The sequence below is a fragment of the Stegodyphus dumicola genome, chromosome X1, assembly GCF_044657685.1.
Source record: "Stegodyphus dumicola isolate Sdum_Otavi_A_Nest chromosome X1, ASM4465768v1".
NCBI lineage: Eukaryota > Metazoa > Arthropoda > Arachnida > Araneae > Eresidae > Stegodyphus > Stegodyphus dumicola.
Genome location: NC_140780.1, coordinates 162,669,802 through 162,685,657, shown reverse-complemented (window position 1 = coordinate 162,685,657; position 15,856 = coordinate 162,669,802). Strand labels below are relative to the sequence as shown.

The window sequence follows — 15,856 nt, the reverse complement described above, 5'->3', positions numbered from 1 at the left end:
AAGAATTAAAAATGAAATATTCTGCATTATAAATAAAAAACACATCAACATAATCTGAGCATAAATATGTTTCTATCATTTATGAAACAAGCCCTCAAGCGACAGATTGGTAAAGTTGCTGAATGTCGAAAGTTCGATCCGGGATAGCAAACATGGTGGCTGCATGGGCATTTCCATAGATTTTCCCTGTTTTACGTGTATATGAGGTAGTTTCCCTTAGAATGTCCTCCACGAAGGCAACCCTTAGACAGAAGTTAAGTGCTTTGCCATGATCAAATAAACCTAAACCATTTATGAAACTAAAGAAACATACGACTGGCTCCTTAGGTACTACACAAATTTTTGAAATCGAAAAATTGCTCTAAAAATAGTCATTATCATTAATGTATCCACTTTCTTTAGCCAGTATCAGGCAGTCAGAAATGACTGCACGCATCACCCTAACAAATATTTTTAAGCAGATCATTTGACACTTATAACAAAAAATTTGATATGAACACCATATGATTTCTTCATATGGCCTATTAAAATACACATTTTTTGCTGCCTTCATTTAAACTTATTTCCTCAAATTATTCTAACTTAATTGATCTCTCAAGGTCAGTTGAAAATAACATAAAAAAATTGCAAATTTTGAAATTGAATATTACAGTCAATTTTTGTCATATGGGAGTCAAACTTCTTGTAATTTTATTTCTTCATAACAAGTATAAAACTTTTCGAAAAATGAGTATAAAACCAGCAGACTGCATTAAAAATTAGATTTTGTTACTTGTCGAAAATTAATTAATATTATTTTTGTTTAAATCTGACATTGCCAAAACCTGTACATTTTCATCATTTAAAACAGTTCTGTAACTGGAAGTATATGAAGTTCTGTAACTGGAAGAATAAATATTTCAACAATAAAAATAAAGTATGTAATTATGCATATTCACCTTCTAAATATTGTTTAAATTTAGCTCTTTGTTAACAGATCAAAAAAGCTGCACCACTCAGAGGTTTAAATAAATCCTAATTTCATTCTATCCTCTGTATTAAATTAATCTTCAGTACTTGAAATTTTGTTGATTGTTGACGGGTATAAAACATATAATTTGTTTGATAGCAAAACTAATGAATAAAATTTAAATGACATCACTTTTTAAACTGTTTTATTTTTATTATAACAAATATGTTATGAACAGAATTTTAAAAATAAATTAGAAACAGCTACTGAGATATAAACCTTCTTAGTGACTGAAAATTCATGATTACCAATTAAGCCAATAAATCATTTGTCTCATCATCTTTTAAGTTAAACAAACAAGATGGTTTTCCTTTACTGATAAAGTAATATCAGTATTATCAAAATAACTTGATACCACAAAATAATCACTTTTTAAAATTGTTTATTCGGTAGTTGCAAATGAAACAGCACTGAATGAAGTCAGGTTTCTATCAGTTGGCAGAGAAAGCAAGTGCTGAGGTTTATGTAAATTGTTTACGTTATGTAAAAACATCCCATGTGGGTGATCCAATATATTTGTTTTGTTCAAGGAACATTTAACACTGAATATGGCCAACATCAAGTCAGTCATAGAATCCAATCAATTAAGGCTGCTGTAACCTTACATACACAAATTGGAAAATTGTGCAGTGGCTCAGTTGAAAACATCAATACAGCATTCAGCACATGGAAAACTAAGAGTTGTTGTTTCAACTGTTAGTTTGAAAATTATATTTAAAGTCACAGAATGACAACTCAATGTTGGTTTGAAAATTATAAAGTCACAGAATGAAACCATAGCCATAACCATTCCTCAATTGATTCACAAGCATTATAGGATTTAATCAAATAGGATCCATGACAAACTATAACCGGAGATCATCTAGATACTAAGTGTACACTTTTTTACTATTTCAAAGCACTTGATAATAATAGGAAAACTAATAAATATGAAGAATGACCTCGCAAACTCAATGATGAAAACCACATGCAACATTGGGAAGTGTACACTCTAAAGAAGTTTCTTTAAATCTCTAAAGATGTAAAGAAACTTCGTTCCTGCAATGAATTTCGACTGTGGATGAGAAGTGAATATTCTAGAACAATTCTAAACATTTATCAAAGTGGTTGGGAGTGAAATATGCCCCAGGAAAGATTTTAAAAGCCCCTTTGCATCCAAAAAAGATGCTGCTTACTGTATGGTGGTCTTCAGCTGATGTTATTTGTTACTCATTCCTTTCACAAGATGAAATGATAAATGCAGCTCAATACTGCATATATATATATATATATATATAGAAAATACACAAGAATTATGATTTAAGTGACCAGCAATTGTGAACAGATATGGAGTCACTGCTTCAAAATAATGCCCAATCACATGCAGCAGGATCCAATCATACAACAAATCAACAATATGAATAATGAAATTGCTTTTCTTTCTTACACTCTCCTGACATTTCCCTGACAGATTACAATTTTCCATTTGAACCACTTTTTGTCCAAAAAATTGTTTGTTAATGATGTATCAATTTACAGCATAAAGAGGACTTCACCACATCTAGACACTGACAATACAAGAGATTGATTTGATCACATATTCTCCTTATTCGATCATTCTTACAAGCGGCCATATCATTTGCAACAATCTAATACACATTTATCAAAAACAAGTACATCACCACTTCTTGTTTGAAAGAATTCTCTTTTAATTACAGCTTCTGCAGTAGATTTATTTGATCTGATCAGCCAAGGAAATGACTATCGTACATTCTTTAATATAACACACACTTTTGATACAAAAAATAAGATAGAAATTTATGGGAATGCATTGTACTCTGCATATAAAAAAGATAGATTTAAAAATAAGTATATAAAACTTGGATTTCTACATGCAGCTAAATGCAGTTTATTTAAAAGAAATGAAATAACTTATGAACTTAAAATTTTCCTCATCGGATCATATGAAAAGTTAGTCATATTCATCTTCTATTACATCTTCAGGCACATCATCAAATTCTGTTTCACCTTCATCATCACTGTTGCTCTGATCCATAAATAAATAATCATGTTCCGTTCCATCTAGATTGTTTGATATATTATATTTTTAATGACTTTCAAATTACATTGGGTTTAATTTGATTCCATGCTTTTGCTATCCCCTCGCACACTATTTCTAGACTCGTATGATGCATTTGACCTCCTTTTGTAAATATTTACCCTCTAACATATACGTATTTCGCTGTTATTTGGAATTTCCTTTGAATGTTTTATTGATACATACCTCTAAAGGTTGAACTAATGGGATTAATCCACCGAAACACCCCAGGCAGCCCTTTATTCAAACGAACACAACCACCTGGAATGCCCGAGACTATGATCTTGTTTTCTTCCCTCCTCCTAAGATATGAAGTAGCAGGTTCAGTTTCCCCAAATGCACTGTATCAGTTTATTGCAGACACAGACAGCTTGTCCTAAAAGGATTTATTTAAGGTTTCTTTAGGTTGCATGTGCAGTCTGCAGAATAGATTTATAAAGTATGAGGTCAAGGGGGTAATGGAATCTTTGTTAGAAAGTAGAAGGGTAAGCCTTCACACTTATTTGTGCATATTAATGCAGGAGGGAGGGGAGGAAATTGCTGTGAAACTAGAAAAGTATTTAGGGTGGTTCAATATATTAAGCACATACGTTAGCAAAGGCTTCAGTTTTTCAGAGTTAAGGCAACAGGATGCTTTTGCCAAACATTTCTTATCTACAATTTCACACCATTTTCGTCCATCTTTTTTTGTGAACTTTTTTCGTGTCTGCAATAAACAAAGACACCATTTGGAAAATTACATTTTGACAATGTTTTTCTTTAAAAATAACCACGGATTTTAATTTTGTATCATCTGCTAAGCAGGACAGAATTATTGTAAGGTGAGATTTTTGTGACCTGTTTTTGTTCTTTTCACATCAATTGTTTTATTTCCTTTCATATCAAATATTACTGGAGTTTCATCCATATTTCCAATATATGAGATTTTTGCCTTTGTACACCAATAACATATTTCTAGAAACTTACCAGTTTGTTGCCCACATCTTTCAGAGGCCTTTGTTTTCCCCTGTAGAACTAAATTATTCTGTGACCTAAATTACACCAACTCAGTTGCATTAAAGTTTTCACTTTCATTTGCATTTGTTTTTGCCTGCCTTAAGGTAAATAAACATATGCAGTTTCTTTAAAAACTTATCTGTTTTGATTTCTAGGATCAGTTTGCAACACTTTCTTCAAGGATAGGCCATCTTATTAATCCTTTATGGAAAGCACATTTATTATTTGGCATATTAATTACTGTAATTTCATTTTTCTTCCAGTCACACATAGAGCTTTTGCCAACACCAAATACTTTTCCTGCAGCACAATTTCCATTTTCTTTGCCAAATTCAAGGATTTTGCATTTCAAACCAGTACTGTCTTTCTTTTGTTTCACAGAAGCTATACTTACTATTAAAAGGAATACCAGATTAACTGTATTTCAATTAAAGCAAATGCAATTGACTAAAGATGTTTCCTTTAAAATCATGGCTTCAAATACAAGAAGTGATTTGTAATAATAACACAATTAGAATGATAATTCTTTTCACAATGATTTTTTTTTTATCAATAACTGGCAATCAAAAGTTTCTGAATTTGCAGGATCAGTAATCAGGCTATTTTTTAGGCTAATAAAATATTCGAAACTGAAACACAAACATAAAAGCTAACGTTTCAAAATGTAAAAGTAAATATACCAAAATTAGTAGCACCAGATTAGAGGCTGAAATCAGAGGATTTTTCGGATGGCATTTTAATACTTCCAAGAAACTAGCTTTTGCAAACAATTTCATAACTGAATGCAATAATTAATATTTCACATACCTGAGAGGTTGAACTACGAATCTCATTTAATAAGCGCAACCAGTCACTTCCACCAATTCTTCTTAATGTTTCTACTTGATGGCGAAACTTGGATACATCACTTACACTTTTTGTGTGCTTACCTAAAACATATTATTTGAAAAATTTTTAATACAAAAGAAACGGAATCGAACATAAAGAGAATTACAGATACCATATAAAAATTGGACATTGTCATAAAACTAGGTTAAATCGTATTTTAATTTAAAAAGGCATGACGCAGAAATCTAGGTGTTATCTGATCTAAAACTAAATCGGATAATAGCAAAAAGTAAAGCTGTAAATGCATAAAAGCAAATTATATCAAGAACTGAAGCTGGCTGATGAATGAAATGAAAAAGGCATAAGATATGCAAAACATTGATTTTTTAAATGATATTAATGGGCCAAAAGGTTACATTTAGTGCTGCTTGAATTAAGAACAACTGATTTATTGTACCGATGAGCTTTAAGTATATGTGAGAATTTATTTATTCGGGACTCAGATAAGCTTTAAGCACATGCAGAAAATATACATAAGGATAACAAATAACTCAATTAATGTAATTCTGGCCTAACTTCCTCGATGCAATAGAAAAATTCAGCAAAAAGTCCATCTCCAGTCACCAATCTCATGATACCTCGCCAATAGTGTATAGTGACTGCTAGCTAAGCTTTATGATAATAGCCATGGATTTGGAGGCTTTCAGATATTGCAAACAAAAGGCAAATGTTCCAATTAATGGAATTTGTGAAGAAATGTGGAAACATGCTAATAAATGATGATGATATAGTAAAGTTTTCCATTGCGATGACAATGCCCCAATCATCAATCAACTAACGAATGGCAAAACCTGTAATATGGTTAGAAAGTGACAGAAAGGTTGCTAATAAAAAAATTGATTGACAGTTTAATGGGAATTATCAACATACCAATCACAGGATCTTTAACAGTGCATTTTTGTACAAGAGGGCAGTACAAGAAGCATGACTTAGAATAAAAACTGTGTACTCCAATAGAGATGACTTTAGTGTCAAAACAATACACTAGCTTCACACAATTTTTAGCCCACTTTGATAAGCCAATAGCAACAAGTATAATAATGAAACTAAATACATATTATGGCTTGCTAAGAAAGCTATGCTTAAAAAAACTAAATTAAAAAAACTTCATAACTTTCTACCTGATACATTAGACAATTCTTTCAATTTCCTTGATGTAGAGTCAGTATGCATACATTGCTCAACACTTCGAGCAGTTTCCTACAAAATATAGAACATGAATTTAGCACAGAGAAGTAAGAAAATGGAAATTTCAATTCATGATGAGTGAGCTTTTTTAAAATGTTCTGCTTTATCCCATGGATACAGCATCTATTGTATACTGATGTATTAGAAAAACATTGTCAATATCAATTTCTATTTCAAAAATTAAAAAAAAAAAAAAAGTTTCCATTTCCGAACATCCTCTTCAGGAATTTTTTGCCTGTTTTAATAGTTTACTAAGCACCTATATAATGTCTCATAGAATGGTAAAATATTGCTTACAATTTTATGTAAATCTTTTTTATGATTGATATTTCTGCTAGTTCCATTTCTAGTAGTTTAAAAATATTTATATATCGCCTTTAAAATAATATGATTCATAGATGGCATAAGCAATGAACACAAATATTTTAAAGTGATTCACCAAAGAAATTTTTATGCTAGCAATGCTTATTGAAATAACTTATTTTCATTACAAATTATGTATGCATCTCTAAAGAATGAGATACAGTAAAAATTAAATAAAATGTTTTTAATTCATTCATTCAATGTTTTTCCGCCCTCAGATTATTTACTTTTGATTCATTTGTTGTGTTCTAATAATTCTTTTGAATAAGTGCTAGATACGAAAAGTTTCCATCAAAGAGAGTTTTACTGTACGATCATATCACAGTAAGTAATCTCAAAGGTAATGGTTGAGTGATGACTACTGCAGGATTTCCCAATAAAATGTGTCCTAAAAGTTTCAGGGATCATCAAACATGTAAACTGAACATTTGCAAAGTACGTGATATTTCACGATTGTCTTCAACATACAGAGTATAAAATGGCACATATATCTCCAATATATACTTGCAACCACTGGTTGGCAAATGTAATGCATCTGTAAGTTACAAAGTTGTTATATGATAAGGTACATTCTTAGTAGGTTACACAAATATTTGTATAGAAGGGACTATTGCAAGAGTAGTGTGACATAGCACATGGGCATGTCCAACTGCTAACAAATATTGTTAAGGAAAATTAAGTACTTTGTAAAATTAGCGAAAAAGCTAATAATATTAATGATGCATGTGACAGAAGTACCCAAGAGATAACATGGTTTCAACATAAAATGACAAGCACTTCATATGCGAGTAGTCTGCCTTATTGGACCATCATTAAATATCTTTATCAGCAATGGCCCAAAAATATAAGACTGAATAAAACACAGGAAACTGTCACAACTCTTGAGACAGGTGGTACAATCGAACAGATGGTGCAATGAATTCATCAGTCAGTAGGTCACAATCCTGGCACATAGCATGGGACTCATAATTCATAACATTTACAGAAGTGGGCTAAAAAAGCAGTTATTTTGATGAGTTCCACCACATTTTTATATTGCCAAATGATGCATGTGTATGCACCTTTATTAGTTGAATGACTGAATGTTTGAAACCTCTACGATACAAATTTGCCAACTTATGGCAATAAATACAGTGTATTGCATGTGTCATTTTATTATTCGTTGTGGGCAATTGAGAAATGCCACATTTTGAAGCTGTTGTTTTGGTTCCATGCTTGATTAGCCCTGAAAGTTCCATGTCGGTGGCTTTTCATTCCACCAAGCAGTTAAAGAATGCTGAATGCAGGTAGTTCATCTTAAGTTCAAGCCAAGGTGAATAGGCGGGCTGGATAGTTGGTTTTGGGGTTTTTTTTTTTTTTTTTTCATGTGTACCATAAATAAAAGCAAGTTTCTCATAGAAAGTCCTCCAGAAAGGCAGCACTTCCCTTAAGCAGATAGCCCTTGTTAGCTTTGTCATAGTCAAATAACAACTAGCCAACCAATCGCATTGCTTTAAAATGCAGTTGTTGAAAAGCTGTAGATCACTTACTGCCAAAGGATAAATAAAGGTTACAAAGGAAATTTTGATGAAAATTTCGAAACAGGGCTATGGCAATGTAATTTTCACCTTTCAATCAAAGTTGCAAATGTAGTCCCACTCCCAATCCAAACCCCAGTGAACTTTCAGGAAATTTTGACTAATTTCTATTTAATCTGAGCTACTTTAATCCATCACCAAGATTCGTACAGCTTTTAATGAAAGTTTTAATGAAAACTTAATTAACATTTAATAGGTAAATATTACTTAACTATATTAAATTATACTGCTATCCAATTAAGACTGAATTTTACTTTAAGGTTTACACACACCTTTTTTTTAATTAGGTAAATATTACTTAACTATATTAAATTATACTGCTATCCAATTAAGACTGAATTTTACTTTAAGATTTATCCATGCCTTTTTTAAAATTTTCATCAATCTTGTTTTCACTTTTTTTTTTCTTTTTTTTTACATATTTAACGAATTGAAAGTTTTTCTTTCTTACTCTAGATTTTTTTTAGGGAAAAAAATTTAGGAAAATTGCAAAATATGATGACGTTCACAAAAAAAAAATAACTTACAATAAAATTCAGAATAATAAATTATGATTAACTAAATCATTATTTCATTAATATACTAAATATCAAAGTCATATTACACAAAGTTTAATAACTAAATGATACACCATAAAGCAACAATTAATCTGAAGTTCTTTCAAAATAATGCAGAAGCCCAGCATGAATTCGTTCAGTTTTTCTCATTTCAGGATTTACAGCTGTACTAATACAAACTATATTCCAAATCTGCTCTGTTAAACCAAAAGTAATATTCAGTGTAATGGCAATTTTGATAAATATTATCAGCTTTTATTGAATATCATTCAGCTTTACATTGAATATTAGTAACTTAACAATATTCCAACATAATCTTTTCATTAAACTTAAATGTAAATAACTACAAATGCAGCACCCCTCCTGTTGATATACCTTTGAATAAGTAAGCAAAGTGGTTCAGTTGGATCATTAATTCCACGCTGTTAAATCTGTGATAATTTTACCTATTATATAACAACTGCATACCAATTTTTCTGATGAATGTATTAAGATTTTGTTTTCAATTTAAACTATATTACCATCTTACTATCTAATTAAATATATAATTTCAAATAAATTTTCACTTTCAAAAATATTCCATTCTACACAGACTTGAATTGAAGGATAATCTTAGTTAAATTTTTAGGATATATAAAGCAGTTTTAAAAACAATTATTTTGCAAGCTTTATAATTTCAGTTAATGCAACTTTATTATGTATCAAGAACTTTGTCTGGTATTAAGGTAATTTTCACAGTGGTCTGAGTATTAAGCATTCATTTCTCCCTCTAATTCAGTAATGCACACTTCTCAAAGATAATTATTATAATTTATGAAAACCTGACCCACTACATTCAGTTGCATTTGGCAAACTCTGACCAATATTAACACTTTCCACAAACAATAAATTGTGTGGCTAATAAATAAATGCAACATGGGTTCCTCCAAATTAATTTCCTACTGCTATTTTTACTACTTATCTCTACTTTTTATTATTATGTTTACTGAGATCTGAACCTGGGTTCAGCCATTTTACCTCCCAGCTGCTGGTTGCTGCAGTAATAAAATAAAGTAAATGCTAAACAACCACATTTCAGAAGACAAATATTCAAACAAAGATTTCAAATCCTCAGAGATGTTTAGCGATTTAGAAAACCTCAGAGATCCATTAATTTGGAACATGTCTTAACTAACAGAACATGACTGAGCACATACAGAAAATGTTACAAATGAAGGCCTACTGCAAATGGAAAGCAGATGTTTACAGCATGTTACCACTGTATCCTGGTGTAATCCAAAGTTCACAAAAATGATTAATACATTAAGCATAAACTGTAAAATTTAAAAAATAATTATATTTACTATAATATGTAGCTTACACATTTAATAATAAAAAGATACAACAGATTAAAATAAAGGTCAAATAGATAGATAAAACTATTTTTCGAACTTATGACTCGGTTATAATTCACACTTTTCATCATGTTTGCCATTTACTATTACCTATTTCGGAAAATAAAACGGAAGGAACTTACATTGACAATTGAACACAGAACCTCTCCCATCAAAAAAAGTTTTGGGTCAGCTTAACGGTTCAACATAAGAGTAAACTACATTTTCATGTATGAAGGCAAAACATGAGGAAAAAAAAAAGAACTCCTACCAGTTAAGTAATTTTTAGGACAATTAAAGGCTGTAAATAAATTTCCATGACAGAAATTATGGACTGGATTTAAATGGATAAGATTAATCAAATAAGGCAAATGACATGAAAGCTACATATCTAACAACTAAGGTGTCCTGTCCTAGCCTTGAACTTTCAAATTCTTCAGAAAACATATAAATATATATAAATTTGCTCATCTAGAAGAGAACAGTGAAAAATTAAGCAGCTAATATTCCTTAGACAGGAAGAGAAATATTTGAAAAAAAAAAATAAATAACATTTTTTTAAATACTATGCTTGGTGACTTTTAAAATGCAATTTTGAAAATTTGGCAAATCATCAAGTTGATTGATTCACACACCAGAAATATAAAATAATAAATGAAAAGTTAAAAATAAATATATATATATATATATATACAGTCAAAAGTCTTTAATCCGGGTGTCCATAATCTGGAATGATCTATAATCCGGACCTCAAAGCTACAAACTTTCTGCGCATGCGTCAACGTATAATGCGTGAACGCATGCACGTTTAATGTATAACAGACGGTATAAGCTAAGCTAAAGTTATCTAATTATATATTTCAGTTAATGTTGCAGATTGCGTTGTTCCTTAATCTTCGAATTGGATTCCTACTAAATGTAGTATTTCATCTCGATGCACTCCGTCTTTGATATGATTTAAATCAAATTCCTCGTCATTATAAATATCACGAATGCACATCAAATAGTTTTCTGGTTGCAATTTTCTAATTTCGACTCTGCGTAATGTATGTTTTACGCATGCGCACGTTGAAAGAAATGTTTAATAAAGTAAATAAATAAATATTAAGCTATTAAGCTTTTTTTTTTTTTTTTTTTTTTTTTTTGTAAATTTTGATACCCTTTAGATCATAATTGCTCTTTATTTCATAAATTACGGTTTCATATTTTTAATTTTATAATTTCTGCATGCCATCTTACCAGATTTAAATTGATGATCTATAATCCGGAATCGCCGAAGTCCCGATGAGTCCGGACTAAAGACTTTTGACTGTAGTAACATGGATGTCAATACACAGTAACTTCAATGCTTATAGAGAACTTTTAAACAATGAAAATTAAGGGAGTGTATACACAATTAATGTAGGCTGTCTTATTCTAGAAACACCTTACACTAAAGTCATTTTAGCATGATACAAATGGTACAGACTTTCGTGACAATAAAGATCTTGACTACAGATTGAAAGTATAGCACAGATGTTGGGCAGTTAAAAATGATCAAAGCAGTAATCTGTTTTACACCAGTTAACGCATTACACTGAAATACAAATTGTGCAACTGTTAATAATTGCCAGTGATTTATTAAACAATGTGAACAAATAAAGTAAAGAACTGAAAATCTACAGCAATGATCTCTGAATTTTGACCTATGCAGTCATCTTGACTACAAGTTAAAATAAAGTTATTTGCAGCATGTAAAAATAGAAATATTTATAAAAAGTGCCTTATTGATAATATATAAGGCACTATATATAATATATAAGGCAATTTAATTACAGTATAAAGAATTAGATTATAATTCATTAAAAAAAATCCTGCAACATTTGCAAGCCAAAAATTTTTGTGAGTATTTTTTTTGACCCAAAGTATTAACAAATGAATGTTTTAAGTACTGAAAATTCTGAAAGAAGGTTTGCTTTTGGTGACTAAAAACATTTAACTAATTTTCAGTTCTCTATTTTAATTTTCATTTGTTGGAGTTTAGCAGTTAATTTAATTCAATAACTTTTATTTTGCGTGCAAAGAATCAGCTGACCTTTTCACGAAATAGTTTAAAACTGAAGTAGGTGAAGACTGCAGTTTTGCTGAAAAACTGAGGAAGGCTTTTAAAAATATAAAAATTACTATAAAGCATTAATTAATAAATTATAAGCACATTATAAGCCTAAGAATATATTATAAGCATTAAGTAATTAATTAAAGAATTTAATTGAAATTATTATAAAGCAATAGACTAAAAATTCTTTAAATGTACATATGCATATTTACTCTGCAGAGAAACTGCATGTGTGCAACATGTTATAAGACATTTACAAACAAAAGTAATTTGAACAGAGACAAGCATAGCCACACTACAAAGAAACTGCATGTGACATATAAGTATGTTATTTATAAAAACTGCAAAAGCTTTTGTGTATTTAAAAATACATAATGTTAAAAAATTAACCACTAAATCGATATGAATAGGATATTACAAATATCCCAATCTAACTATATTTAGCAATGCAGCACTGCTTCGGAGACTTTTATGATATATTAAAATTCTGCAAAATTTTTTCAAGAAGTTTGCCATTGATATTCAAAATAGCTAATTTTTTTACTATTATGAATTTCCAGATGAGTAGATTCACATATATATGGGAAAAAAAAAAAAAAAAACTGAGAATTCAAGCTTGGAAGACTTTCTTTGTAAGCTCCACTCCTATTTTGCCCCAAAAGAGAGTTTTACTAAAGGTTGTAATAAAGTTAAGAAAACTAAAATGCTTCCATACTAAACAAAACCAAGTGTGAATACATTCATATGACTCAACAGAGAAACACCATAAAATGTTTATGTAACTAGTAAGGTAAAGTTAAAACAAATGGTTAATTTTGCTGACTAATTTGAAATATCTCAGAAAAAATTCTAGGAAACCACACACAATCAGAAAAATTCTAGGAAACACAGAATTCATCTTATAACACATACTCACTCACCATAGTATAAACCTAATTCAGAACTTATTCGGTGATAAATTCAGTCACTCACATTCTGCTATTAATGTCTTACTAAACCATTGCTTAATACCAACAAATAACTAGTTTAGCAACTAATAGTACTAATGGGGAACGTAAAATATAACATTCTGCAAGAATAGTACCTTCTGGGGAAAAATACTTTTAAGATGGATAATTCCCCCTTCCTTTCCCTTAAACATATATACCAAGAATAAAATCATAAGAACCTATTGCCAATTACAGAATTACGTGAGTGAATATTTTTCTCATCCTTAGAAACCCTTATACACACCCCAAAAGTGAATTGGATGAGCAAAACTGTGCTTCAAGTTCCCATGATCATTGATACTTCAGTTTACGCAATGACATTTATAATACTTAAAAAAGCATCTTACATAACTACATTTCTCAACATTTTAGCATAGGATAAAATTAAAACCAGACTGTCTAATCCAAATGTTTGGTACAAATTATAGCTTATAAGCACAAAGAATGAATAAGCTACCCATTTTACCTTGAAAGTACTATCATAATCAATATCTGAGATGTTTCCTCCATGAGCTTGTCTCAGAGCTTGTAAAACAGATACAGTGTCAATTTCTTTTTCAGTAGCTTTAAGACTATCCAACTGGAGCTAAAAAATGCACACACAAAAAAAAAAAAAAAAAGTATTTAATATTGCACAAATTACAATACAAAATATCAGACCATCTGCAATTTTTATACATAATTTACACTAGCATAATTTTCTTAGCATAAGCACCTATCATACTAACAGAAAATCAGAGAACTATATTAAAAACAAAGGTTAGTGTACAGAGTGATTCACTTTTCTTATGTTTCAAGTATAAAAATGAAAAATCATTCTGGGAATTAAATAGCTTTTTCATACTTACACAATTCTACCAAGTTATATAAATTGTCATTATTAACCAATGACGTACATATATGAAATTCATCTTCAAAAGTTACAATGACTGCTTTAAAAATGATAAAAGAAAAAAAGAAATTTCGCATCAAATTTGAGAAATCGGTAATGTGCAAAATGTCAAGTCTGATAAGCTGTTTTTATCTATGGATCTATCTTGATGGACACTTAACAAAAAATTTCGTAATAATTTTTCAAATCTAGTCTTGCACTGATTAGTAGCAGATATAACGTTCATTCAAATGAAAGTGGCACTGCTGTAATAACTTTGCCATTTGAAGAGAAAAATGACTGTGTATGCCCGTTTAAAGGGTGCAGATTGCTGGGAGTGTATGCATTATCTTCAATCCCTGCCAGATGTGTGTGTGTGTGATAGCGTCAGTGCATGTTAAAAGGCATCGTTCGCATCATGAATGCCTCCAAATGGTATCAACATGTGGTCATGCAATTTTTAACAGTGGAAAATGTGAGTTCTTCTGAAATCTATTGCTGAATACAAAATATGTATGGCATGGAGCGCATGAAACACACATCAGTATTCTGATGGTGTAAGGATTTCATAAGTGAAAGAAGCAATACTGACAACAGACCATGGACCTGGTCAAATGCATGTAATCACCCAGAAAGCAGTTGCAGATGTGGACCATCTTAACCCACGAGCACACGCACCGATCCGACGAACACGAGAACATGTGCCGGGTATGTCATACCCGAATAAAAAGTTTGTAATTAAAAATTTGCTGAATAAAATTAATCGGTTTTTAAAAGAAATTAAAATGTAAAACCAAGTTAATACTTCATTTTAGACAAGATATGAAAGAATAAGGAGAGGTAAAATGATTTACTTACAATTTTTTTAACATTGTTTACAAAATGAGGTCATATGTTCCATACATATACTTTTGCTACAATTTTCACAAATGAATCTGGTCTTTCTATCTTTTTTCTTGGGTAACATGTTCATCGATGGTTAGTGTTTGCCTAGAATCAGGAACTACAGATGCTCGTCGTCGTTCATTTTGAACACTTTCTATTAGCTGCATCCCTAAGGCTTTGAGAAAAGTACGCCTGGTACGGTATTCCGTTGGTGGTTCCTTCTTTGATAGTAGAATTATTCTTGCATTAATGGCAGCCACGTTTAACAATGAAAAGAAAATCACCATAGGCCATCAACGTGCTACTCTTGCTGTAGAATACGCAGCTGCCATCTCATCTACAACATCGACTGCTCTTTTTGTCATGTTATAGAATGTAATGATTTCAGGCTTTTTAGATTCCCCAGTAGATTCATCGATTTGATGGCCGGAATGCATTGTGGATAACAGGATCACACTCTTATTTTTTTTTTTGGCACATAAGATACAAGTGTTGCTTCTTTCTGAAAACCGAAAATTGAAGAATATACCTCTATTTTCTTTGCCAGAAACTCAGGTGGCATTTCTCTCTATTTTTATGTATTGTATCTACATATCGTAATTTTCTTCTTTAGGAGATCTTGAGATAATTCATATCCCATATACCAATTATAAGCTGTTAAATTTCGACCAGACTTGTATAAGGGCCTTATTAAACATTTGACAACTTCGCTTGCACCATTTTCAACTTGAAATGGCCCATCTGGTTGTTTACCAGCATAAATTTCCATACTCCAGGTATAAAATACCATTGCGTCTACAAGAGCAAATATTTTTATGCCATACATTTGTGACAAAATTTCCAAAAAATTCTCTGATCGGAGCTAATTTATCAACGTTTCTTCTAATGGGACGATCTCTAATGTCATCAAAACGGAGGCATCGTAAAGGAAAGAGGAATCGGTTCACTGACACTGTTTCCTGAAATATGTCCATTTCCGTTCCGTCTG

General features: G+C 30.8%; 1 protein-coding gene across 2 annotated transcripts in view; it reads right to left on the bottom strand.

Moving 5' to 3' along the window:
* LOC118182556 (uncharacterized) overlaps positions 1 to 15,856 on the bottom strand; it is a 75,000-nt gene that overhangs the window by 1,376 nt on the left and 57,768 nt on the right. For both annotated transcript variants that reach the window (XM_035351926.2, XM_035351927.2), the window contains exons 10-12: positions 13,579 to 13,698; positions 6,092 to 6,170; positions 4,890 to 5,011 (exon numbers count right to left, since the gene is read on the bottom strand). In XM_035351926.2, coding sequence (XP_035207817.2) covers positions 4,890 to 5,011; positions 6,092 to 6,170; positions 13,579 to 13,698 — 321 coding nt within the window. The remainder of the gene's footprint in view (positions 1 to 4,889; positions 5,012 to 6,091; positions 6,171 to 13,578; positions 13,699 to 15,856) is intronic.